Raw genomic sequence first — 27420 nt, 5'->3', positions numbered from 1 at the left:
AATAAAATTAATAGATTGCAAAATTGCATATACAATACGTCACCTGCGTGCTTCGGTTCTCCCTGATCGACACTTCGCGAGAGAGAAATTTCTTTTCCTCCATATAGCTAAACGAAATCGCGGACAGCGGGATTGCGTCAATAAAATTTCTAATTTATACGCTTAGTCACAAAAATTAATCCGTGCGCAAGAAGGAAAAAAAAAAAAAACAAAATTAATATCGCGAGAGACGTATGTACTTTCGTTCGTTTCCATTTTCTATCCCAGATATATAGGTAAGTTTTGCGCACACCACGACCGGCTCCCCGTTAAATAAAACAATGCATAAACGCGAAATATAATTCGCAATAAATAACGTTGCGCAATTGCAAATCTTGTAATGAATTATAAAAGATAGCGAATTCGCAGAAACACGCTCTTGCGTACACCTTTTTTATTTCCTTAAACTTGTACCAATTAAAGGAAAAGCTCGCACGTGCCCGTTTTCACGCCGTTCTTGTCGCGACGCATCGTCCTTGAAGGTCATCGAAGCAGCGAATTTGCACCCTCGCCGAATTGGCCTCGAAAGCGATTGTTCGTGCAGTTTTGACGGATCGAGCCGCTGCGCCGCGCGGCGTGTTTCATAATGTTTCACGGCAGGTTAGGCGCGGAAAGGTGACGCAACGCGGCTCGATACACCACGCGCGTTTCGCCTCGTACAATGGATTAGGAAACCTCCCCCGATATAAAGCAGACTCTTCGAATCTTCCGGCGATAGCGCTCCGAAAGAAGGCAAACGTTGCACGGAGGTAAAAAAGTTGGGAACTGACACGGCCGACAAAGGGAACCGACAATCCGTTAAAGTGTCGTAAACGGAACGCTCCGCTTCGATTACGTTATGTCTCGGTTGCAGGACAATTCCACGAGGTTAAAATTAGTTTTCCTCATATGGCGAACGTGACGAAGAATGTCGTCCACCGCGACTTTCCATCTTCCACGTCTTGTATATCTTTATTCTTTTATGTGATATCGATCTGCACTAATGAATTATTCAATAAAATCCATAATTGTCGATGAGAGAATACATGAGGCTTCAATTATCTTTGTGTGTGTGTGTGTGTGTTTTTTTTTTCAATTAAGTGAATAAATTAGTTTAAATTTTTAAAACGTCATTGATTTAAAAAGAATCAAGATCTATTAATTTTTTTTTAAGTTACGTGTGTAAGGCATTTTTTATGGCGATCGTAAAATAATAAAATGTAACACTGCTTGTCATAATTACCGGTAACGCGCGAACGTTAAATCTTTTGCCGAAAGTATAATACGTGAACGGATAAAATTGTCAACCGGTTTCGTTCGACGCGGCAGTAAAATTCGCTCTCGATAGCGTCGCTTTTACGCAAACCAGCCGCCACGTAATAAAGCTAGCCGATTACGCCAATTCAAAATCGCTGGTTAGAGCGGGAAAGAAAAAAGTGTCGCGTGTCTGATTCGATCGGCGAGCCTTGTCTTCCGCAGGCGACTTCCGTCAAATTCGATGCGATCGAATCGCTATTGTTCTCCCGCTCCCGAAAGCTCTCATTGTCGCGAGGCGTGCGACTGGCAACGCATGTCGCAAGTTTGGCAAAACCGTAGAGAAAGTGACGGAAAAAACACACAATTGTTAATAAAGAACTGACCCATTGAGAAAAAGAGATAATTGGATAAAAATACGATATTGGCATTTATCGGCGGAGCCATAAAAAGAAATACAGTTTTTACTCGAATTTTTCGTTCGTGGATTTAAATTGCTAAAAGTAAATCGGGACAGTTTTTAATCGGAATACATGACGCAGGAATACGGATATTAAATTATTACCGCTACAGTTTATCTTTAATTGAGAAACGCACGAACGTAATAAATTCGATATGATAACGTTGAAACTCATTTATCTATTTCTTTTCTTATTTTTTTTTTCTTTGACGGTGTGATTCTCTTACGATCGCGCTTTCTACATTTTGCGCTGCATGTATTTCCTCGTAAATACAATCGTCTCGTTTTAGATGCAGAAAGTGTAACAAAATGCTCGCCGAGTACAAAGATAGGGTTCGTTGTTCGCTGTACGCTCTAAGCGGTAAATTGCTCATTTGTTGAAAAAGACTAAATTGCCTGCTTAGATATATACCCGAGGTTCCTGAACTTACGTCGGGGAAAGAAAAGGCCCAGAGCCTCGCGAGCCGATCGTGGTAAAATATTGGGTGGCCCGTTGGGTAATCTACTTGACGCGAGAGAGATCGTAATGTGCGGTGCAAAGGCTCCTTCCGCTATTGTATCAGCACACACACCCGGTGGATCGACCTCTCTCTCTCTTGCGATAGATCACGGGCACGCCTACTTTCTAACTTCCTCGACAATCAGTTTTACCGATACCACCGCATGTGTGCAACGATACAGATCCCGCGGTGCATAGGTCGATCGTTACATTCAGGCTCTTACTTAACGCGGGCGAACAGCAGCGTGCCGCACGCACGGTGCAGCTATTAGAAAAGCTCGTCGCGCTTATCAGTTACACGGGGAATATTTTATACGATATGGCGCCGAGGAAACTGTGGACTATCATTTCTGACTCCAAGATGGTTCCCGCAACTACTGGGACACTGTAGAAATTTTTATCCTCGGTTGCGTGGGCCACGATTTAATAATTACAACAGCATTTTTGAAAGTTTATCTGATAATTGAACGTAAAACCGTGAAAGGAATCTATTAATTATAATTAAAAATGTAAGATAAGCCGGTAGATTCTATTCGAAAACTAGATGGGAATATTTTCTAACCGCGTATAAAGATGTTTTTCTCGCTGTTCGATAAAAAATAACTAAGACCGTGACTTGTCTCGAAACGGATCACGATCCGGAATTCAAATTCCTTTGTGTATTCGTATGTAAAGGTAACATGTATGAATGAGGGACACGTAACGGAGTTTCAGGTAACATGGTGTCAATGTTAAGAATAAAGCGGACGATAGACGACGACATACGTCTCGAATCGCTAATGACTCGAGTAACATATGCTAAACGGATCATAGAACAGAACACGAGAACGTTACGTTATTAATTAAAGGTAATGAAAGATAAATATGAATTTACATCGTAATGTGGCAGATTATTAATAAAAATACCATTAAATCCTTTTGTTTGCTACGTAGATCTTTACACAAGTATCATTTTTTTTTTTTAAACAGCACACTGAGAAAGAAGTATAATCGCTCGAGACGAAAAGATAATTACTTTTCGACCCAATCATTACTTTACGATATTTCAAACGATAAATATAATCGACTCGATCACATTTATTGGTAGAAATATCGCAAAGTTATGGCCGGGTCGAAAAGTGGTTATATTTTCTTCTCGGTGTATCTTTCTACTTTGTCGAGATTTATTATTGCGCTTAAATTATGTTGAAATTTTCAAGTTTTGTGGCATATTCTTGTTCTCAGTGTACCGTTGGAGTGACGCAGAGTCGATATGACGATCGTTATTTAATGATAAAGCGCGTGGAATTGTACCGTGACACGCGGCGTTCCGACACCGGTTAATCCCGATCAACTTCGACGCAACTCGTGGGTAAGGTACCGTTATTTCGGCTTCGAGGTTTTGTAACCGAGTGACCCAGACCCGGAGGAAGTCGCGGCGAAGACTCACTCGTGTTGCCAGCGCATCGTTATTACGCAGAAGCCGCCGACCGGTTTTTCACGCGACTTTTCTTACCTACGCCATCGATCAACCGAGGATTCTTCAGAAAGCTAACTTTTAATTACCGCTACCGAGACCCCCAGACGACCCCGCGATTAGATTTAATCTTAAACTACATAGTTTAAAAAAAAGAATTCTCGTAAAGAAAAAAAGAACGCGAATAAATATTTATTATTAATATAAAATGCGATAATATTTAATGCGATTTGTTAAAAATGTAGTTTTTTATTTTTATCTTTTTTCTTTTTATTTTAATTCAACGAAAATGTCACTTTTAAAACCGGTAGTTAGTGTGAAAGTTACTTCACGTTCAATGTCAATGCGAGGTGCATTAATTCGCACTAGGAATTGTAACATGAGACAGGCTGAATCTTTAAACAGCATGCTCCAATATATTAATTGAGAAACCAATTTAATAATTCATGTGGAAACTTTGTGAAATGGGAAAGATGCAAGAGATTGCTTCACTCTGACTATAATATATGTATAATTAGCTGAAATTTACACGGGCGCTAATCGCGTGTGAAAAAAAAAACGCAAGTTTGCCTGTGCGTACTTGAACGCGGTCGATCGCGATAAAATAGAGAAAGTAATTAGAATCCGAGAAAAAAATCCTAGAGAAGAGAGGAAGAGATATCCTATTGTCGGAATTGTCCGAAGTGAAACAAACGCCGAGTCACCCGAGTGAAAATAATTCACTATCTGAGAATCAAAGAGAGAGAGAGAGAAAAAAGTCCTTTATACGATAATTAGCAAATCGCGAATAGAAATCCAAATGTACTTAACGATTTAATATGATCGACAACGTGTTGCCGGATCAAGAAACCCAATATAAAACTACGAAAAAAAATTATACGACTTACCAATCTGCTTCAGCGGAGTTGAAGAATACTGCCGGTGACTGTAACATAAAAAGATAATATTAATGTAGACATGCCACTATAAAATTAATAAAAAGAAATGGATAACAGTTTTTATTTAATACAGATTTTATAAAAAAAAAAATTTATGCTTACCTAAAAGTTGCTCCGCCGATGCAGGATGCCCCCCGGGCCTGCTCCTCCTCTCAGTTGGGACGTGACGAGTCATCCTTCGGTGCACTAGATAGAACACAATCACTGGTGGTTGCGGGTAAGGCTCAGGAAAATCGCGAGGACCGTCTTTGCCTGGAAAAATTAATAAAAAAAAAAAATTAAATATGAAAAAAAGGCTTGTTATTCATACTAAAAAATTTTTTTTAAAGGCAAAAAAAAAAGTATGATATTCATAATATTATAAAGCTCAAGAATTTTTCCATACACCGTAGTCGCGGAAAAAAATTTGTATTTGTCCTCGACGTCGAATCTGACCGGTAATTAAGCGGTTCGCACGCATGCACAGGTAGGCATTATTACGTTCCGCTTCGTGAGAAATGCGATTCTCTCTCGAGAGCGCGTCTCGGATCGGAATATAATAACCGGAGGCTTTCACTCCGAAGATGTCAGCCTCGCGCAGAGTTAAAATTAACGAAACGCCTCCGGGAGACTCCGCCGCGGAGAAAGAATCTCTCTTCCTTTTCTTTTAACATCAGATTATGCGGTCGGCAAGAATTCTCTTGCGACTTTATTGCCTTAGAACGCGGTCCCCGACCGAAAAGCAAAAAAGTTTAATATTATTACGTTCACAAATGATAGAGCGAAATGTGAAATTAAACTGCGAATATACGTCGCGGCGCGAAAAGACTTCTAGTAGCTTCGTGTATGTTTTAAATTGCCTCTTGTTTTATATGACTTTTTCCTTTTGAAGGATATAATTAGTGTTTTATACCTACTTGTAATAATTAGTAATTAATTACTTTCGCGACAATCGTAGATCAATTCTGACCACGGTTCGTTATGGCGCCGTTTAATGTTTGGAGTGTTTATCTTAATTAATTAAAGATATCATTAACATAGCAGACTAACGATGCCAAGCCATCAAAAAAAAAATCCAAGGCAACCCACTCGGCCTTGAAAGCACAATAGAAAATTATTCCGAGAGTCGCGCGACCTCACACGTGTACTAATCGACGATGAGATCGTATCGTCTCTTCGAGAATTGCTTAGAATGTCTAGATGATAGACAAGAATGACGTATTTCAATCGGGATAATAGGATTACTTGGAAACATATTTTAGAAATATTTTAGAAATATTTTAGAAATAACGTTGGGTCCGGCGCGTTTTTTATCTTTTGCGTACGTTTACGTTTTTGTAAGGAATCTTACAAAGTAAGAAAAGACAAAGAGCAAGCGAAGTATCGATTTCGAATCAAACAATAGATAGGGCAAAGAAATATTGTTGAAAAATTTCTAATCTTTAATGCAAATTAATAGTTTTACGATTTCAAAGTATTTTTATATTTCTTTAATTGTTACTTTACCTAAAAAGTCTTTCACACGGTTTTTCTCACACTTTATTATTACAAAGCCTATCTTTAACGAAAATATTTAGTGACGTAAGATTTCGACATCTCTCTTTCTCTTTCACACACACGAAAACAATAGATGCGCCAGCGAACAAAGTAAAGTTAGTAAAGCAAGGTGCGCTATAACAGGTACATCCGAAAAACGAAATGACACACGTAAAATGTAAAGATATGTTTTGACGGAGCTACGTGGGAACGTAGATGAAAACGAAGAAAAGCGCGAGCGTGCGAGATCGAGAAAGCGGGAAAAGCGCTTTCGCGTTTAAGGGCATCGAGAGAAATGCGCGAAAAAAAGCGACATCGCGCATTTTTTCCGTGGGAAATAGGACCGGTGAATTTCACATTCGCGCGACATCGCTGCTTAACGCGATTCGGCACATAAATCAGAAGCCTTTGGCGCGTTTCCATCGTGACCCAATAGACTTTCCCCGCGGAGAAAAAGTTTGCCTTATGCGAACGCATCAGCGGACCTCTCTCAATCGGGAATGCATTATATCTCGCCTAGTTAAACGCGCGATGTCCTAAGCTCCGCGGCTTTCTCTCTGGACCGCACGGATTGCAGTTCAGATTCGAAGAAGAAAAGAAGTGTAGCAGGGGCGAAACATATAAAATGATCGTCGCTATGTAATGATAGATAATCACCATCGCGGGTTAACTGACGTGTGAATTCGCGTCTAATGCTATAGCCGTGGAAATCGCATAACTTATCGTGGATAATGGAATTTGCGTGGGATCCCGTTCAAGGTTTCTTACAATGTCCGTTCGATCCACTCGCGAGGTAACGCCCGAACGACGAGGCACTTTATTTCTTCCAGTGAATGGATAATCGGAAGAAAGGAGCGTTAATAAAGTCATTCCACGAATTTCGAAAAGGAAAATGTAAAAAGTACCTTCCTCGCGCTCTTCAGAAGCATTCTGTCATTTACGTCCGTGAAATCGGCTCCTATTTTTTTTCTTTTTTTTTTTTTTTCAAAATTTAATAGAAAAAAAGCTCTTTAGAAAACTAGATCTCCGTTGGTTTTAACTTTAGCGCGAAATGTCACAAGACATACCTGTTTAAAGATTTTAATTTTCCGGGAAAAAAAAAAAAAAAAAAAAAAAAAAAATGTTTACCCTAGTGGACTTTATTTTTATTTCACAAAATAAGGAAGAGCTAAACTTCATTAGACGTCTATCATTTACCGAATTGACTCGAGTCGCTAGTAGCAAGTTTCTCGATCCCTTTTCCCCCGAGTCAGCGATTTAAATGACGGCATCTGCGAGCCTGCGGCGATGCCATATGCATTTCTTTAAAGACTTCCTTAGAGATCGCTGTAACGGGTTCTCGCGATTATTTAAATTGCCGTCGTGAGTGTGACTCCCGTCTGCTTCCTCGTGCATGACCGATAATCTCAGCCACGCTGGATCTGCTCGATCTGGCGTCATGCCCTGAAAATTTGGCCGATCGAACGTCACGAACGGGCGAACGCGAAAGAGTAGATCGCTATTGATAGAAGTCACGGCGGTAGCGTGACAAATCTTCAAGTGTCACTGTGCATCCGTGCTCGATATACAGTTATAAAAAACCGAGTGAAACAATCGCCTCCAGTTATCTCTAAGCGGCAAGCAAAACGCCCGAGCATGTCTTTTCATCAAGCAAATTAATTGCAAGTATGAGAAAATCGGAGAGGGATCGGCGTTATTACGAAACTAATATTTGCTCAATTTATTTGCTAAAGTGCAATTTCGCGGAAATTATCTCTAGGCATTGGAAACTTCTTGAAACGTGATTACCGTCCGCAATGAGAGTCAGATGCGTCTGCTAGGCAAGGAAACCCCCGTAAATGATTTCACGCAAATTACAAAGATAATGGACGGTTATGTGCATGATGTTCGATATTTTTATCGGCGAGATGCCGTTGCCCGCGCGCGCGCAAATTCGCCTTCGGATGCTAAACGTTTGTAATTTTGCTGATTGCAGACCTAAAGTGCGGCCATCCGGCTGTGCCGATGAATGCTAAGGTGTCGTTGTCTGATGAATCTTTGACGTCTGGTACCGTGGCGAAGTACACCTGCGATGCGGGCTACGAAATCTTTGGGTAAGTGTATTTTCACGACGTTAATTATACTACACCGTAATTATTTTTTAAATAAAAAAAAAGAAAAAAAAAGAAATAAATGAAATTGTCAAATCAATGATAGAAATAATAAAAGACAATAATAAAATAATGAAACTGCGATTCTTGAATCGTGAAACTGTTCGTTGGATCTCTTTGGAAGAGAACTAGAAATCTACTCGGTATGCACTAGACTTGAAGCAATATGTCGTGTATTCTGCGACAGTACCGTTACGAACTGTACATGTTAATTAGCGCTTCATTTCTTCGGTATGTGCCGCGTCAGATCGAGTATTTCTTCGACGTACCGCGATCCCGACAGGCTTCGAGATTTTCTATTAATTTTCGAACAACGCTATTAATTCTTTTTTATGTTTTTTTTTCTTTCTTTCTTTTCAGATTTAATTAAAATATTTAAGTAATTTATCAAATAATGCGTAGCTTATTAATGTCTTTCTAAAAAGTTTATTATAATTAATATTGATAAATCAATCACTATCATTAACTGGAACGTAATAATCAAGTTTCGGTCGATTAAAGATCAAGAAACTCGACAAATTAAATGACAAAGATTTCGTAGCCGCTGCCTATTTCGCGCGATCGGAATTTCTGTTTCAAATTCGCTGCAGCGATCACCTCTGTGCCATTCTTTCGAAAATCACAGATAGAGAAGAAATATACAACGGTTCTCGTTTCTTTCCTACCGCAGAAAATAGAAAAAAGTCGGTGACTAGCGTGACGAGCAAGAAAGAAAACACCCGAGACGTCAATAACGCTTTTGTCGTCCAAGATATGAACCGCAGCTGGCAAACGAGGAAACCGGCTTTTTGTTGCGAAATGCAAGGGAAAATTAATTTCCTACCGCCTGCGGGGGCACGCGACCGGAAATTGGCGGTCGTGTTACGCGCAATCGGGCGTTTTTCTCGATGCGTGCAACGGCGTGTTCCCGCCGAGTGAAATACGCGCTGCTCGAGAATGGTGATTATCGATAATCACGATACGCCGCTGACTTTCTCCGTTTTCGCGCTCGGTTCGGGACACTGTCCGATAAAAAAAAAAAAAAAGAAAGAAAAATAAGAATGTGGAGAAAATTCTCTCACACCGCATTCCTCGGTTCGAAACTCGTGACAATGACTTACGATAAGAAAGAACCCGACGACCGCACTTTCCTCGAAAACAAATCTTCTTAACGTATTTAACGAACTCGATTCGGATTTAATTATCGGGGTTTGACTCGGAGATTAATAAAACGTGCGCAATTCTACTCGCATTTGCACGCGATGGCGCGTGACGTTAATGCATACTTCGCAAATGATCACGTCGAACGGATAATTATACGCATGGGCGTAATCGTGGCGCTGTCGAAATTTTTCTAGGACTCGATCCGCGCAGAAAGTCGCTGAAAATCGTGTCGCATAAATCCAACACTCTTGCATAATTTATCTTTTTTATTAATTAACGAAACGACCCACCTTCTTCTTGAATTTCCCCTTTTTTTCTCTCTCTCTCTCTCTCCCCCTCGGAATTCACAATCAGATAAGTACCTTGCTTTGCGCCTTATCGAAGTGTATTATTATATCGATTACATGCAGAAAGCATATGGTAATGTTTTTCGCTCCAACGGCTCGGCAAGTTTTCCACGGCGTAACACGCGCAATGGGGCGGATTGCACCTGTTATCAATTACGCAACGTCGGAAGAGAGAGTGATATTCGTGGCACGGCCTGTGATAATATACACCCGATATTCGCCTCGTCCTGATCGACTGTTATTTCTTTTCAGAACAGGCAGCTTAGTATGCAGCTCGCGAGGGAAATGGCAAGGCGACCTACCATTCTGCGGTGAGTATATCGTTCTCTCAATTTTAAAGCGGAAACAACGATATTCCGTACCGTGATATTCACGTATACCCTTATAATTTTATCCAATCACATTCGTTTTCTATCGGTCTCGATAACGGCAATCGCGAGGGTAATCGATTACTTTCTCCGTAAAGCAAAACGCAGTCCGTTTTTGCGATATGACTGCATGGTAGACGTAAACGTGAGAGAAGCCTTTGAACGAGAGTCGCATTTTCGTCAGAGACGACACCGAATTCTACCTGCCTTAAAACGCCAATCAAGTCACTTTCCCTTACTTTATATAAGGCGCCCAAAGCTGTTACTGATTCTTTCATAATGAAATACAAACTGTACCTCATAAAGACTTACGCCTAATTAAAAATCAAAGAAAAAAAAAATTTTAATTTACAAATAGTTTTATAAAATTTTAATAACGTGAATTTAATAATGTCAATTTTCAATTACAACGTCCTATTGTAGCGAAGTCGTACTTATAAAAACGTAATCCGTTTACGATAAAAAAAAAATGTTGAAAAAGTTTTTTGACGAGTCGCAGTTTGTCGTGACAATTTTGAAGAGAAAATATGCATAAGCAAAATACACATTCATCGAATGCAGCGATAACAACGGCGACAAGCAGATAATAATTAATTGACCTAAGCCGGCGGCAAATCGCCGGCGATAATTACCGTTATTGTCAAACGCGTTCTAGTGTTAACGAGTACAGTTACTTTGCCACCTTCGATATTTAAAGGCCGTGACTAAACCGCGATTAATAAGCGTTAAACAACCATTGTCTCATTGTCTCGTGAAATTCAATTGCGAAGGCATAGGAAACCGAACGGAAATCGACATTACAATTTGAAGAATTAACTTCTGGTTTAAGCTACCACGAAATCCAATGGAATAATTATTGCGCAACAGGTACAAACGTGGGTTTCCGCAAACCGGCGAATCAATCGACAACTGTAAGAGGGGGAAATGCAAACCACGGTAACGACGGTGACTTCAGCACGGAGCACGACGGGAAAAGATGCACGGAAACCCAAAGCGAGCCCAGCCCCTGGTGGAGAGTTGATCTCCTCAAGCCATATTCCGTCAAAGTTGTGCGGGTTACGACGCGAGGCTGTTGCGGTAAACTCCCGGCATTATCATATTTTCAAGCTTAAGCCGATTTCAAATTGCTGAACTCTGACGATCGTATATAATTTTTTTTGCTTTTATTTGCCTGATACTCTTTCTTCGCAAAATAAGACATTGATAAAAAAATCTGATTTCGAATAAAGAAAAAGATTCAAATAAAATAATTGATTATTGCAAAAAATTGCCTTCGAGTATTTATCGCGCGGCTCTGAGTTCGTTTCAAGACTTGGAAGTAAGTATAACTGACCGAAGGAATGACTTATCGATTACCCGGCAGGTCATCAGCCTCTTCAGGATATTGAGATAAGAGTGGGTAACAGCAGTGCTGAATTGCAACGCAATCCTTTGTGCGCCTGGTTCCCTGGCACTATCGGTGAGTGCTTCGAAAGAATTTCGAACCGTTAGCAAAAGTACGGTCGGAACAGCATATCTGATTTTTGTTACAACACCTTTTTTTTCATACAATAAAAAAAAATTACAACGTAAAAATATATTTAGTTAAATTTTAGAAACACAAATTAAGAAGACTGTTATTTATCTACTGTTCGATCTTTGTTAAAAATTAAATTTTAAACGATTTTATCAAAAATTAAAATAAATTAATAAAACGTGTTAATGAGTCGAGGACTATCAATTACAGAGGAAGGTATCACGAAGACATTCATCTGTGCCAGAGCACTCGTAGGACAATACGTCTTTTTACAACTTGTCGGTGTTGAAGGCAGTTTGAGCCTCTGCGAGGTGGAAGTTTTCGCTACTGACGGTAAGAATTCCATAAGAAAGCTATCGAGTTCGGACTTTTCTTTTTTTTTAACAAAACAATCACGCGTTCAAGAAATATTTCCTATGAAAAATATTCAATAAATGTTCGCAGAATTCTCGGTGGACAGATGTGCGCACGCCGGTACACCCGCCGATGCCGACTTGACTGCTTTCAATTCAACGTGTTACGAGTTCGTGGTAAAGAAAGGCGGCTCTTTCCAAGAGGCGAGAAATTATTGCAAGGGCCGCGGTGGAGATCTCGTTCACGGTTTCAAGGTGTTTAAAATTAATTTTCGTCTAGAGTTTCTTTAAAGAATGAATCCTTACATCGCCTACGCATATTTTCATGGACGGTATACTAAGTCGAAGGCGTTCATATTGCAGGGAATATCGTCTGTATTTATTCTGAACAATCTGGAGAGACGGAAGGATAAGCTGAAGACTCAATTGGTCTGGATCGGCGCTCAAAAGGAACCACAAATCACCGCTCGAACGTGGCGATGGGTGGACGGTAAGTTGACGAAATTTTCGGCAAATTATTCCCATCGTCGACGACCGTCCCCGCCCGTAAGAAACAAGCCCGGAGGGCGGTGTTAGGAAATCCGGGGTGAGATTCAATAACTCGACTGTCGATTCATTGTCCGGCAATTATCCGGCAATTACAGAACGATTACACGACATCGTTATTTCGGGAGGGAGGTTTCGTAAATTTCGTATTCGGACCTCGCGCTCGATAAAGCGGAGGTTTCGTTCCGTATTGATGAGCCAATCGAGTATCGTGTAATCGTCAATCAAACAAATTGTATCGTGAGTAGAATTGTTACGAAATCCGCGAGCCGGAGCATCGTATCGTGATAAATAGAACGTGAAAGTTATAACCGTGTCGAAATCGACAGGAAGTTACATCTTCCGACGTGCATGTCAATTAATTATTAATTTCTATCTAAGAAACTTATCGGTGGGTACAGCGCGATATAATTGATAGTAATGCCATTAGCGGATTTAACGAGACGATTAAATTAATAAAAGTTAATTAATATATAAATATACTGAGCTTTAATATGTAATTTTAAACACGAGATTTTACAATGACAATCCTTTCCCCTTAATAATAAAAGATCCGAGTGCGTGGACCGAATGTGTACCGGGCTTAATTAGTATATTAACATAAAATGACTCATTTCTATTACAGGCGAGATCGTGCAGAGGCCATCCTGGGGTAAAGACCAGCCGAACAACTACAACGGCGAGCAAAACTGCGTCGTGCTCGACGGAGGTCGCGGCTGGCTTTGGAATGACGTCGGCTGTAACCTCGATTACCTTCACTGGATCTGCCAGAGCAGTGAGTATTGAAGAATTTTGTTTACGCGCCGGATAAAAATCCGGTTGGGGCATTCTCGTGCAGAAAATCTCAACTAAATTACATAAAAAAAAAAAGAACAACGTCCTACAAAAATGTCGTCTCGTAAAAATTTGCATGCTATTCGTCCGTTCGCAGGGCCGCCGACCTGCGGCAGTCCCGAGAAATCGGAGAACACCAAGATCGTGGGAACCAAGAGAACGATAGGCACCACGATAGACTACGTTTGCCCGGACGGGTATATGCTAGTCGGATCGAAGAGCAGAATGTGCGGACCGAGCGGTTTTTGGAGCGGCGACGTGCCCACGTGCAAGTGTAAGTAGTGACGCACCGAAGAAGTCAACGTCCGCGTCGGTATTGCTCTCTTTGTCGCGCGGCGAAAGTGCGTTTTTAGTCGATTTTTCATTTTAACCGACGATTAATCATCGGCACGCTATTCGATATGTAAAACTGAACATTTAAAACGCTTTTGAAATACGTCCAATTGAAATCGGACGTTTGATGCTGGACACGGATGTAAATCACGTACGTCACGCGCGACCTTCGTTACCTTTCGAATATTTGCAGTTGTCGATTGCGGCACGCTACCGAATTTGGAGAACGGCATTATCACGCTGCTGGATAACAGAACGACGTACGGTGCGTTCGCGGATTACACGTGTAAAGAAAACTTCACGCTGAAGGGTGACACGAGACGGAGATGCGGCGACGGAGGTATTTGGAGCGGTCACGAACCTCAGTGTCTGTGTAAGTAGAGTAATTTACACATGTAGCAAACTCGGTGCGTTTAACGCTATTCTCAATATTTTTGAGAATTTTTCAAGAAAGTTAAAAGAGAAAAAAAAAAATTTCCTACTTGCCGGTGTGAAACATTTAACATTCGCTTTTTGCGTAAGAGACAACCGTATGCAATTCATATGAAATTAAAAATTACCGAGCTATAATTGGGAAATAATTTAACGTCATCGTGCTTGAGTTAAGCGAGAATACATGTTTCTAATGCCATTACACGATTAATTACAGTCGACTGGTGTCCAGAGCCGCCGGAAGTGAACGGTAGCGTCGTAACAACTAACGGAAAAAGAGCGGGCTCCACTGCCACTTACTCCTGCCAAAATGGATTTATTTTGTTTGGAGACAATGTGAGTTCTCGTGGTATTTAACCTAGTAATTTAACGTAGTATTTAAATTACGACTCCTAACAGTACCTACTCTTCTAAGCTTGTTTGTCTTACGACCGTTGTTTTTTTTACTTATATTGCTCTTTCGATAATGTCACAACTAAGATTCTCACGTGCAACGTCGGTGGGGAATGGTCTGGCAAGGCGCCGCAATGCCGATTCGTCGACTGCGGGGCTCCGGCCCAGATTGAATTTGGGACCGTCGTTCTAATTAACGGCACGACTACAGTAAGCAGCCTGGCGGTCTACACGTGTCAACAAGATTACTGGCTTGTGGGCGAAGGGAAGCAAGAATGCACTAAAGAGGGCAAGTGGAGTCACGACACACCGTCGTGCGAGTGTAAGAATCATATACTTTAACAAATTAATATAAAACCCTCATTTAAAATGTTAATTATATTCTTAAAAATAAAAAGTTGTGAAAGAATACTTCTTTATGGATACGCTTCTTATTATTATTTTTTTTTCAGTGATTACGTGCGAGGAACCGGAAGTTCCTACTGGAGGATACGTAGTAGGATACGATCTAAACGTTCATAGCGTTATCGAATATCATTGCGATGTGGGTTATTTGCTTCACGGCGAAGCGAGACATTCGTGCGGCAAAGACGGCGAGTGGACGGGAGAAGTACCGATTTGCGAGTGTAAGTCATTTCGCTGATATTACATTTTTTTTTTTTTTTTTTATTGAAATTACTCTGACATAATCATATTAAATTTATATGAAAGGATTATTAAATCGAGACGATCGAAGATCGTCTTTAATATTTGCAAAGGAACATTTAACGTAAATAAAATGATAATCTCGCGATAATATACAAAGTATATTTTCTTCACAATATTTAATTAATTAATTCCATAAATTATTTCTTCAGACTTTAATTTTTTTTTCTCAAATTATTAGTTTAATAAATTAGTTGAATAAATACTCTTGAAATTATTGACCAAAATAATTATATCTTTATTTATCTAGACGTCGACTGCGGCAAGGTACTTCCAGTTTTGAATGGCGCCGCGGAGTACGCGAACGACACGACTCATCTTGGCAGCGAAATCACTTACAGCTGCACTAGGAATTACAGATTGAATGGAGTCTCGAGGAGATATTGCCTCGATAATGGTCAATGGAGCGATGCTACTCCGAAATGCGAAGGTAATTACAACGGAACCAAATACAATCGATGGATCCCGAAACTGTGCTATCGAGAGAAAGGTCGATAACGTCGTAAAAATTCGATTCTAGATTCGGTCCAAATGCGTTTTCTCGTTCACGTTCCCGATAATATTTATCACATTAATAGTTCCTTTGTCACGTTTATGTTTCTCGTTTCAGAAATTCGTTGTCCGGAGCCCGTACTGGCCGAGCACGGGATTCTCTCGGTTACCGGAAACGATCGGATGTACGGAAGAACACTGATTCGCACGGGAACCGCGGAGAATTCGAACACGGGCGCGACCTCGTATAAGATTGGAGCCCTGGCGAAGTATAGATGCGAAAGAGGGTACAAGGTGGTCGGGGAGCCTTTGTCCACCTGCGAGGAGAACGGAAAGTGGAGCGGCGAAGTGCCGCAATGTGTTTGTACGTATTTCCAAATATTCTAATTACCGAAATCTACTTTAATATTTTTATCAATTAAAATTATATTTAATAATTATATATAATATTGAAAGAAAATATTAATTTAAATCCGAAATTAATGCTAAACGTAATCCGTACGTTCTCGCAGACGTCGATTGCGGCAAACCCGAGCACATCCAACACGGACATTACACGTTGACGTCGAATGCGACGTATTATGGAGCAGCTGCGCTTTACGAGTGCGACGGCAATTTCGAGCTAGATGGATTTGCTAGAAGACTGTGTCTCGAAAACGGTACTTGGAGCAGCGATACCCCCGTTTGCCAAGGTAATTGGAGATAACTTTTCGAAAGGAGCTATAAAAGATACAACGAAAGTGCGCCACGTTCGGTTGATACCTCGGTTAGATACCGAGTCAACCTCATGAATGATTTAAAACGAAACTGAGATACGACGATCAATCGCCGAACTGCGCGAATATTAATTACAACAACCGTTTTACAGAAATACGCTGCAGAGATCCGGAAAAATCGGGGGTGTTATCGACGCAGGTATCGACTCACAGTGTAGGTGGTGTGGCACACTACAGTTGCCCACGTGGGTTTTACATGGAGGGAAACGAGACTAGAATCTGCCTGCAAAACGGATCCTGGAGCGGAACAACGCCTGCTTGTTTTTGTAAGAATCAACCCGAGTGGCGAAAAACGTTTAGATATCTATTTAGATGTATTTAAATATCTAAATAACAAATATATTTAATCTGCGCGATCTAATTATTAGCTGCAGAATCAGATTAGCTCGGGAATGAATAAAAACTAGCGAATAAAAATTAATATAAATAAAAAGGGCATCGTGGCAAAACGTGAAGGGTGCAAAACTATATTTTTCTAGCGGTCGACTGTAAGCATCCGGGACCGATAGAAAACGGAAGGGTGATAGTAGTGAACGGATCGACGACTTACGGAGGAGCCGCGGAGTATCACTGCTTACCGCAGTACGAAAGGATTGGCATATTCCTAAGGAAGTGCTTGGACACCGGATATTGGAGCGGCGAGGAGCCAAAATGCGAACGTAAATATTAAATTAAAAATATTTTAAATGTGCCCTTAATATTTTTTTCAACCGCGAAGAAAATTTTCAAACTTTATCGCCAGACTTTTCAGCTTACTCGAGATACTTAAAGTTTCTTTTGTCAAATATTGGCAACAGGTATATTTATGTAATAGAGATATTTAATTAATATTTATTCGTGTTGCAGTGGCTGCGAACGAAGTGGCGGAGCCTCAAGGCGTTGGCACGAGCGTCGGCATCGGAGCTGGCGTCATTATCTTTATATTAATTATTCTCGGACTAGTCTATCTTAGGCTGTGAGTATACGTATATCTCTCGAGACAGCGGGACGCGTTGGTTTACGATCTCGCGGCGCATTCACGAATTGAATTGCATTCGCAGGCGGAAAGCCACGCCGGTGAAAAATACCGAGAACGTTCAAGCCGCGGAACGGAAGGAGGATCAGAATGCCGCCGTTATGTCTTACGCGACGTTAAACGACGGCACGCCTAACACCATGTACGAGAACGTCCCCGAGGACGGCCTCTACGACAATCCGTACAGTTTAGGCGGTAACGCGTACAGGTAAAATCCCAATCAAATACCATCTTTGTCGAATTACATTAATTATTGAAGTAAAATGAATTTCTACATAAATTAATTTGCGCCAGCAACAGATACGGCGGCCATCCGAGGAGAATGTACGGCAGATCTGGACATTACGAGGCCGAACCAGTTCCCAGAAACGGAATTACTATCAATGGCGTGTCTGTGCGATAGCTCGGATTTTATCGGCTTTCTTTATCTCTTCGCGCAACGCCGAGAATCGCGCGCGGATAAAAGCTCTGCGATCTTTTCGCACGGCTCTCGCCGTTCGCGGAACGTGTACAAAGAACACCGAAGAACTTGTTGTCATTATTTATATTATTGCCTGTTGCGGGCACGATAATTCATGTAAATAATTCCCGAGAAAAAAAAGAGAAAGGAAAGAAAGATGCGTCGAAAAGATTTGCACACCGATGACATTTTGTTTTTGTTTTTTTTTTTTCTTCTCTGAGGATCAATTATTTCGTACGGATCTGTATATACGGTGTATCGATTATTTAGGTTTTCACTATATGTAGATTCTAAGTATGTTGTAGCGTAAATTGACAATTGTGCGAATAAAGAAAGTGCTCTTGTTGTACTTGATATTTCGTCACGTGGCTCCGCTCAACTTTCCCTTCGAAGTTTAATTTATTTAATTCCCTCTGCCATTAATTTCTTTGAATTTTCGTTAATGAATAAATCTAAATTTGCCAGACAGTTTTTTATCACGGATAAATTCGTCTAACGGCTCAACGTATTTTAAAAAAATAATTTTATATAAAATAATTTGTAGAAATAACGTACTGAATAATTGTGACAGTGGAAAATTGGCAAGATTGAAATTTTCAACACCGCGAGAGATAAAATTACAACGATATAGGTATGTGTCAGTGTCGCTCGTGTCCTTATATGGCTACGAGCTGGCAAGATGAATTAATCCATGTATGGAAGCGATTCTCTCAACCCAGGGCTGTGATAACGGCCAAAAAATAATTTAAGAAAATATAATTTATTTTTATATACGCGAACTATCACCACGTGAATATTTTTCGCAAATATATTTCTTGTAATTTGTAAAAATTACATTATTTCTAATACTCGCGTCATTACTGTCTTACTACGCCATGGATATTTTAATAAATTAAAATATCTGCGTCTTTAACAAATTCTAGATTAATATTATTTCCAAAAATTCTATTTTTAAATTTCCAAATAAAAAACAGTCTAACTTCTCTATCAATCTACAATTTTTTAAAAATGTTTTTAAAATTTATTTTTAATCGTAATGCACCAGCTACATGTTTTTACCTATTTCCCAACAAAAGATCAATATGGGAAGCCGAGAATGAACTGCGAATTGGATAAAAAAATGACTTGTTTGAGGGTATAAATTAATTTTTCGCCGGCGGTTGAAAAAAAAAAGAACGAAATACGATCCTGATCGGTGACCTGAATTCTCGACACGTACAATTTTCGCGGTTCACAATTCAGCTCTCTTTAGCTCCTCTGCCTTCCAGCAGAGGCCACTGGTTACCCGGGTGTGGTAAACCAACACGGTGTGACGCGTACCGTGATTCAGTGTTCACTGTGAAGCTGAGATCCGTTCTAGCCTCCGAGGTCCGTTTCGTCTCGCTTCGCTATTCTCTACTAGTGAGTACGTATCAAGTCTTATAAACGCGAGAAGTCGGATCGAACGAACGAATTACCTTCCCCCAGATTGTAAGAAACACGCGACGCGTTTGATAGTGTCTCGTTTCCGTAAGGGTCGCCATTGCTCGATTGTGGCTTGCACAATCCACGTTTCGTTGAGATCCAAGGGTCGAGGATCGCTAAAATAATTTCTGATAACCGAGGCGCAACACCGACGAGCTATTTCGTTCGGCCAGGTTATGTCTAGCAACGCGCCAGCGGAGAAAAAGACAGCTGCATAAACAAACGGGCGCAGACTCGTGCCGACTCGAGACACAATGGGTGTGATGTAAACACAGGGGACCGAAAGTGATCGCTGGACTTCTCGATACACGTCGAAAAAGTTGACGAAAAATTCTCTGCCGCAGACGAGTTTATTTATTGTTTCGTATCAAGTTAAATTTTGTTCCGAGTTCGCGATATGTAAAAAAGAAATAGAGAGATTGTCGCTGAAGAGAAAAAGGTTATCGTCACGGTATTGGACGAGAGAGAACATCTGTGGCTCGAGGAAAAAGTAGGACGCGATTCAAAGGAAAGATGAGTAAGCGCGTACACGAGGAAGGTCTGCAGAATTCGTGAAAGCAATTACGAAGGAACTATATTTTAAAATATTATTTTTTTTTTTTTTAATTAATTAATCAGAGCAAAAAAAAAAGAAAGAGAAACACGTGAAATATATATTTCGAAAAATGCATCGCACGTAGTGTAAATTAAGTGTTATATTTAATAATTCCTTGATTGCCCACAATTACTGTGACATAGTAATTCTCAATGTATCATTTCCTCTGTGATATTTTACTTAATTAACGTACGTTATTTTATGCTATATTTTTAGACGAGTAATTTTACCGAGCGCCACACAATTCGCGACTGACACAAGATGCATTAGCGATGAGACAGCGTAACGTATTAAAAGCCGTTTAAGAACAAGCGAAGAATAACGACCCCTTAGTCTTGGCCCGAGTAATTATTTTTACCCCCCTCCCTCTCGCCCACCCTTCTCCGCGCGCCCTTCGGTCTCGGTCGCGTCGTGATATCGTGAATTGATTATCCGAAAATAAACGCCGATGGCAACTTGGCAGCCCGACCCGTCTCGTCGTGATGTTCGTTTTAATTTAAAAAGAATGCGCCTTTGTCTCGCTTAAATTCGACGGCGGACTCGCGAGGGTGGGAAAAGTGAGACCGCGGTTTATTTTTTAAATAAACAAGTCAAAACCCGCGGAATATATCGTCTGCGAATGAGTTGCACGTCGAGCATTGTTCCCAGAACGCATTGGAGATCCTGTCTGACTGCAATTTATTAGCGCGGTTCAAAAATATACACGCTCGTTTCTAGATCCGCCGGTAAACTGTCGATATTTGCGAGCTTTTCTTGACAGAGAGTGAGAGAGAGAGAGTGAAAAAAAAATGCGATTTAAAATTTATTTGACAACCTCACGAGTTCTCCGTTCGAACATTTAGAAAGAATTTTTTCTACACGGCACGTCCCGCAAAATTCAAATACATCACGTTGCAAAAAAAGACTCCGCGGATAATACTGATAAAAAAAACATTCGCTGACATTAATATTATTTAGTATTCAAAGCTGTGTACATTTTACATGAATAAAAAGTATAATATTAAATTTTATTATGCGTGTACAAATGCAATTCTAAAAGAAATAAATGTTTAATTTGTGTAACACATCAAACTGACTTGGAATGGCTCTTTTTTTTTTCTTTTTAGACCGAAACTGCGACTAACTTTTGTCTTTTTCAGCACGTGTAAGCAAGACAGTCGAAGATGTCTTCTCGCAAAACTGCCGGTCGCCGCGCCACAACAAAGAAACGCGCTCAGCGCGCGACGTCGAATGTTTTCGCAATGTTCGACCAGGCGCAAATCGCCGAATTCAAAGAAGCTTTCAACATGATTGACCAGAATCACGATGGATTTATCGACAAGGAGGATTTACATGATATGCTAGCTTCTTTGGGTGAGCTACAAATTTTTTTTTCAAAAATACAAGGAGAAATTTAATAATAGACTCTGTACTAATAATTTTATACCATGTATATAGAACGTAAACATAAATCTATCACTTTTGCAGGCAAGAACCCGACCGACGAATATTTAGAGGCGATGATGAACGAGGCACCTGGTCCTATCAATTTCACCATGTTTTTAACACTGTTTGGAGAGAGACTACAAGGGACTGACCCTGAAGATGTGATTAAGAATGCCTTCGGTTGTTTTGACGAGGAAAATACCGGTCACATTAATGAAGAGCGCCTTCGCGAATTGCTTACGACGATGGGCGACAGGTAATTTCATTTTATCGCGATTAATATTATCAAAAATATGCTAAGATTGTGAAATTATAATTTGTTGGATAAATATAGTACGAAATATTTGCGAATAAAATTTAGATTGAATTTTGTATTTAATAAATTGTCTAGTTGTAAAAGTGGCATGATTTTTATTATTAAGACACGTCTAATATTAGAATTAATATGTAATTATGCAAATCTAATTACGTTTTTCTTTTTAGATTTACAGATGACGATGTGGACGAGATGTACCGCGAAGCGCCGATTAAAGGCTCTATGTTCGACTATCTGGAGTTCACTCGAATTTTGAAACACGGCGCGAAGGACAAGGACGAGCAGTAGTGAGGACTCATCGAAAGAAAGTTGATCCCGACACAAAATTTTAGATAACATTCGAAGTTTCTCGCATGCCCCTCGCGTTTTGTCGATTCAACAGAACTTAGTTACATTCTCTTACGAATTTCTATCTGCATTTATACTTGACAAACTCGAAAAAAGGTGTTGACTAGATAACGAAATGTATTTGGAAGCGCGAGGTGTGTGTGGGTGCGTGTGCGTTATGTAGAAAAAATTTTTTTTCCACGTATTCAAGCGTAACAACTTTTTGAATGATTGCTGTACAGTCGGTAAAAGTTAAACATGTAAGATATTTATATAAAGCAAACATGTAACTTTGTTGTAGATTCAGCATTTATATTTTAATATAATATTCTATTGCGTATGAAACTCAAGCTGTCTTATTTTATTAAAACAAAAAAAATCATTGTGTAATATAAATTTAACTCCTAGTTATTCAATTTGGATCAAGCATTAATAATTTTAAACTAATAAACTGCTTTTAATTATATGTAAAGATATATGCTGTTAATTCATAATTCAATAGTGTTTAAAAGAATTTTGCCACTGCAAACTCTGTGATAGTGAAACTTTTCTGTACAAAAATAATAGATTTGAAGTTGAAGCAGATGTCTCTTTGTGACAAATATTTCATTTCTTTAATCACAAACTTTTCTTTAATAAAAAAATGTTCAGTAACTTTATCATGATAAACTTTCTAATAGTACAGTTGGTATAAAATATTTTATATGTGAAAATAATAAAGTATTGGACTCTAAACTAATTAATATTTCTGTATCGGTTGAGATATAAATGTATATATTTATTTTTTCAGATAAAATAGATCTTTCATGGAAAAAAGCAAAGGAGATTTATTGACTGCTGAGGGAAAAATGTTAAGATAAGGAAACCAAAGTTCTAAAGTCTATTGTTCCTTCGCTGGGTAATATTGTGTGACAATAATCAGCTATTACTGGCACGCAATAGTAAAAAACTATTTTTATGAATGACCAATGCATTCTCTACATTCTGCGAGTTGAATGTGTAACTAAAGCCTCTAGAGATCTCTTCCTAACAACTTCATCAAATAAGTTCAATGCAGTTTAATGATTATCACCCACCCAACATTAAATTAACATTGTTTCAATAAAGTATTAAGCGCTGGTTACATGTATGGCAATCTATGTCTCGTACAAGACATCTGTGTCTCAAAATGCATTTCAATAATCTGGTAAAGCTTGTACTGCCATAAATAAAGCAAACAAATAATTTTATTGAGTACTCACCGAGCAGCTGCTGGCAGGAAGATTATCCAGCATCCAATCTGTTGGGTCTCTCTGGTCCTCACCCTGGTCCTCGCTCTCGTCCTCGCCCTGGTCCTCGCCCTGGTCCTCGCCCTGGTCCTCACCCTGGTCCTCGTCCTGGTCCAACGACGTATTCACCAGATATAAAGTTCTTGCACTAAATCACAACACTTATAAAGTTCGGTCTCTCACAATGTTTCTTGATCACCATCTTCTCATATGCAATATTCGTCGGTATCTTTCAGCAAGGTACAGTTCTCGAGAAGACGGCGGCACAAACCGGCAGGGAACCTTTGTACTTGACGAAGTCTTCGCGTCGCACTAGACTCCGCTTCTTGTAAACGCTTCGGATGAATAAAATCCAATCTGAACGAAGACGGATCACCTCGATCTTACCTCCATCGGTCGCCGAAGTATCGCGAAAGGCCGGGATACCGAGCAACGACGATCGGAGGGCTCGGAATCTCGACGGGAAAATAGCTATGCGGCGATTGCCCTTGACGATGCTTTGTCCTTTCGAAACGACGAACACTAACACGACAAGATGGCGGCACAAATTGGCGCGATACCTCTATACTTGACGACGACTTCGCGTCGCACTCCTAGACTCCGTTTCTTGCGAACACTTCTGATAAATAATATCCGACCTGAACGCGGATGGATCACCTTGACCTTGCCTCTGTTGATCGCCGAAGTATCGCGAAGGACCGGGATGCCGAGCAACGACGACCGGAAAGCTCGGAGTCTCGACAGGAAATGGCCAGGCGGCGATGGCCCTTGACGATGCTTCGTCCTCCCGCAACGACGAACGCGAGAACATGGCGGCACAAATTGGCGCGATACCACTGTACTTGACGACTTCGCGTCGCACTCCTAGACTCCGTTTCTTGCGAACACTTTGCGTAAATAATATCCGACCTGAACGCGGATGGATCACTTTGACCTTGCCTCTGTTGATCGCCGAAGTATCGCGAAGGACCGGGATGCCGAGCGACGACGACCAGAAAGCTCGGAGTCTCGACAGGAAATGGCCAGGCGGCGATTGCCCTTGACGATGCTTCGTCCTCCCGCAATGACGAACACGAAAAGATGGCAGCACAAATTGGCGCGATACCACTGTACTTGGCGACGACTTCGCGTCGCACTTCTAGACTCCGTTTCTTGCGAACACTTTGGATAAATAATATCTGATCTGAACGAGGATGGATCACCTTGGCCTTGTCTCTGTTGATCGCCGAAGTATCGCGAAGGACCGAGATGCCGAGCGACGACGACCGGAAAGCTCGGAGTCTCGACAGGAAATGGCCAGGCAGCGATTGCCCTTGACGATGTTTTGTCCTCCCGCAACGACGAACATGAAAGATGGCAACACAAATTGGCACGATACCTCTGTTCTTGACGACGACTTCGCGTCGCACTCCTAGACTCCGCTTCTTGCGAATGCTTCGGATGAATAATATCCGACCTGGGCGAGGATGGATCACCTTGGCCTTGTCTCTGTTGATCGCTGAAGTATCGCGAAGGACCGAGATGCCGAGCGACGACGACCGGAAAGCTCGGAGTCTCGACAGGTAATGACCAGGCGACGATTGCCATTGACGATGCTTTGACTACGAGACCGAAGACTGACCGAATGACGCTGTTGAGATACGTCTCGTCTTTTCGCACGCGCGATTCTCGTCCTCGAAACCGTCTCAGTGTTACAAAAAATAATAATCTACGAAATTCATAGATACAATCGGGATCGCGCACCATTAATAAGGATTTATAGAAGTATCGGTTATTCATTAGAAAAAAGAATAAAATTCATATAGACGAGCAGTGAAATTGGTCGTTACATCGTGCCGTGATTGGCGGAAAAGTCAGCCTAGGGGCTTGCGCATGCGCGTCCCGCGCATACGGAACAACCAGCGCTGCGGAATAACTGGGGGAACTAGAGGAAAAGCACCACAGCGAGCACCTTCAGTCTATACTTAACCGCGGGGGCGAATGGATCTTCCGGTAGACGAATGAGTGCGCAGTCGTTCGTCCGATTAGCCTGCTTTCGTGCCCGCTCGGTTCGGCTCGTCCGAGTGGTTCGCTTCGGGCAGCCGCCCCCGCTTTCTTCGCGCGAACGGTAAATACGGGGCCAGCTTGCATTGCCGTGCGGATTAATCGACAGGGCTGCGGGACTCCCTTCCGCGCGAAGTGCATTGCGGTACGACGCGCCGTCTCGATCGAGTTCAGGGCAGTGGTACCAGCGAGTCGGACAAACGGCGGAGGGCAAGCTCGAGAATGAACGCGCGCCGGCCGACGTCGTCATCCTCACGTCGCAGGCACCGGAATCTACGCTCGTCACCTGGCCCGAGGTACGTCGCGTGAGTCAGCGGTTCGAGCGATAATCGAGCGATTACGCGCCGCGACGCGGGACGCTCGTGTCGTTAAAATGGACCTGCCGGGTGTGATGTTGCATCGCGCGGCTCGCCGACGAGCGCTCGTCACCGAGCACGGCGTCGTAGCGCCACGCGGACTTGCTCGTTATTGGTAATAAAGCGATTAGCGACGTCACGAAATTGAAGTCGGTCGAAGACACCTGGAAAAAGAAGCCTCGCGTATATTCGCCAGTTAAGTGATCGCGTCGGTTTTTATCGCGATGCGACGCGACCAGTGGAGTGTTCCAACGCATATCCCGGCCGTAAGTGATTCCGGAACTGAGTAGCAGGAAGTACGCGTTCCCGGAAGCCCGCGGGGACGTCGCGAGTGAAACTCGGCCATCGCGGTGCATAGGACCAACCTGAAGTACGGGCCGGAATCGTGCCGACGACGCTGTTCCTCGGTCGGTCTTCGCGAGTGCGTCGAATGCGTGAGAAAGTGCACCAGTGGCAAGGGGGCGCCGGGAGGAGAGGTTAGGCGAGGCCGACACCCACCGAGCGAGTCGATCAGCTGTTTCGCGGCGCCGACATCATCGTCGTTTCGGACACAGGTACGTGCCAGTTTTCACTTTTCTCGCTTTGTCGCTCTCGAGCGTGCCGCAATCGCGGCGTCGGTAGACAGGTGTCTGGCCCGATATCGGTCGTCGACGCCTTCGAGTATCACGGTCCGGAATTACTCCGGTCCCATCCCCAACGGCAAGCGATGCCGATTATTTTCGGACCTGTCTTGTTAACGGTAATGTCAACAGAAATCGATAGAAAATAATGAGCGTGTAATTGATCGAACACCAGAAGTAGCGTTCTCCATTTCCGTTCACAAAGATTAAATGAAAACTCGCAAATATTACCGCGAACTTTTCGCAGAGGTCGATAATTGCATATTTTCTGTACTTAATTTTATTTGACGTTCACGTCGAGTCGACGGATTGCAGCGTCGTGTCGCATACAGTTGTGCACTTATTCTTTTTATTTTTTGTCAAAGAAACGATTTGAATAAATATTTCAAGCTATCGGAAAATTAATATTTATTCATTTTGCAATTTATTTTTTTTCCAGTGATAATTATTCGCGATAATTCAAAGCGCATACGATATTTTTCAAAGAGCGCGTGGCATTAATTTCGTTCAATGCATGAAAGATAAATATAGATAATAATTGAATATTTGATTAATAACGGAATATTTGAAAATATTTTAAATTCCGTGAGGGGGAGCCGATAAATAATCTCTCGTGTCAACTGTCGCGTCCATCGTGGATTTAAAACATTTAACATAGTTGATATTCCTGGATGCACCTAGCTTTGCTCCACTTTTTCGGTACAGCTCGAGCTCAGGGCTGCCTTATCTGCTGGGCTTGATTAAGGGTACTTTCCGCTGCTCTTTCTTCAAACCATTTCACTGGAACGTAACCGCACTTTCGAAAATCTTATTCCGACTTTGAATCAATGAATTAGGAGGCAGCTCTCGTTTAAAGAATATTAATCAGATTGTCGTTAAAGATACAGTAATCTAGGTGAACAAAAGCATCGCGCGTTTTTTCCCCTTTCCATACTAATTTGCGTCGCGTGTCGTTGATACCTTTCAAACGTAACCCTCGTTTTGTACATAACGCTCGCAACGA

The 27420-nt window shown here is 41.4% G+C and overlaps 3 protein-coding genes and 1 long non-coding RNA gene across 6 annotated transcripts in view; 3 read left to right on the top strand and 1 right to left on the bottom strand.

Moving 5' to 3' along the window:
- Nucleotides 1-2813: 2813 nt before the first annotated feature.
- On the bottom strand, nt 2814-23471 carry LOC139104537 (uncharacterized). Its single transcript, XR_011546046.1, has 3 exons — nt 23372-23471; nt 4728-4877; nt 2814-4612 (listed from the first exon to the last, which is right to left on the bottom strand). It is a non-coding gene; the product is annotated as an uncharacterized lncRNA (long non-coding RNA).
- Nucleotides 7948-18352, top strand: Fw (CUB and Sushi multiple domains furrowed). The gene is made up of 22 exons (XM_070660508.1): nt 7948-8011; nt 8116-8233; nt 10033-10091; nt 11016-11225; nt 11512-11607; nt 11875-11997; nt 12109-12272; nt 12381-12507; nt 13189-13338; nt 13495-13671; nt 13924-14103; nt 14380-14498; nt 14643-14877; nt 15008-15181; nt 15511-15690; nt 15871-16116; nt 16265-16444; nt 16621-16794; nt 17008-17187; nt 17375-17483; nt 17569-17751; nt 17844-18352. Exons 1-22 carry the CDS (start codon nt 7948-7950, stop codon nt 17944-17946), a joined length of 3351 nt encoding a protein of 1116 aa, XP_070516609.1. The 3' UTR covers nt 17947-18352.
- On the top strand, nt 19265-22475 carry Sqh (myosin regulatory light chain sqh). Of its 2 annotated transcripts, none has more exons than XM_070660058.1 (4): nt 19265-19408; nt 21202-21415; nt 21530-21743; nt 21971-22475. In XM_070660058.1, exons 2-4 carry the CDS (start codon nt 21226-21228, stop codon nt 22089-22091), a joined length of 525 nt encoding a protein of 174 aa, XP_070516159.1. In that variant the 5' UTR covers nt 19265-19408; nt 21202-21225; the 3' UTR covers nt 22092-22475. The 2 variants fall into 2 exon arrangements, with proteins under 2 accessions (XP_070516159.1, XP_070516161.1); XM_070660060.1 differs by having other exon boundaries at nt 19271-19404.
- Nucleotides 23472-25376: 1905 nt separating the features above from the next.
- Nucleotides 25377-27420, top strand: part of LOC139104924 (uncharacterized) — a 54668-nt gene continuing 52624 nt past the window's right edge. For both annotated transcript variants that reach the window (XM_070660700.1, XM_070660701.1), the window contains exon 1: nt 25377-26351. The gene's annotated coding sequence lies outside the window, so the exon portion shown is untranslated. The remainder of the gene's footprint in view (nt 26352-27420) is intronic.

Source organism: Cardiocondyla obscurior, linkage group LG08 (assembly GCF_019399895.1).
Source record: "Cardiocondyla obscurior isolate alpha-2009 linkage group LG08, Cobs3.1, whole genome shotgun sequence".
Lineage (NCBI taxonomy): Eukaryota > Metazoa > Arthropoda > Insecta > Hymenoptera > Formicidae > Cardiocondyla > Cardiocondyla obscurior.
Note: the sequence above shows the minus strand (reverse complement) of the source record. Positions and strands in the feature narration are given on the sequence as shown.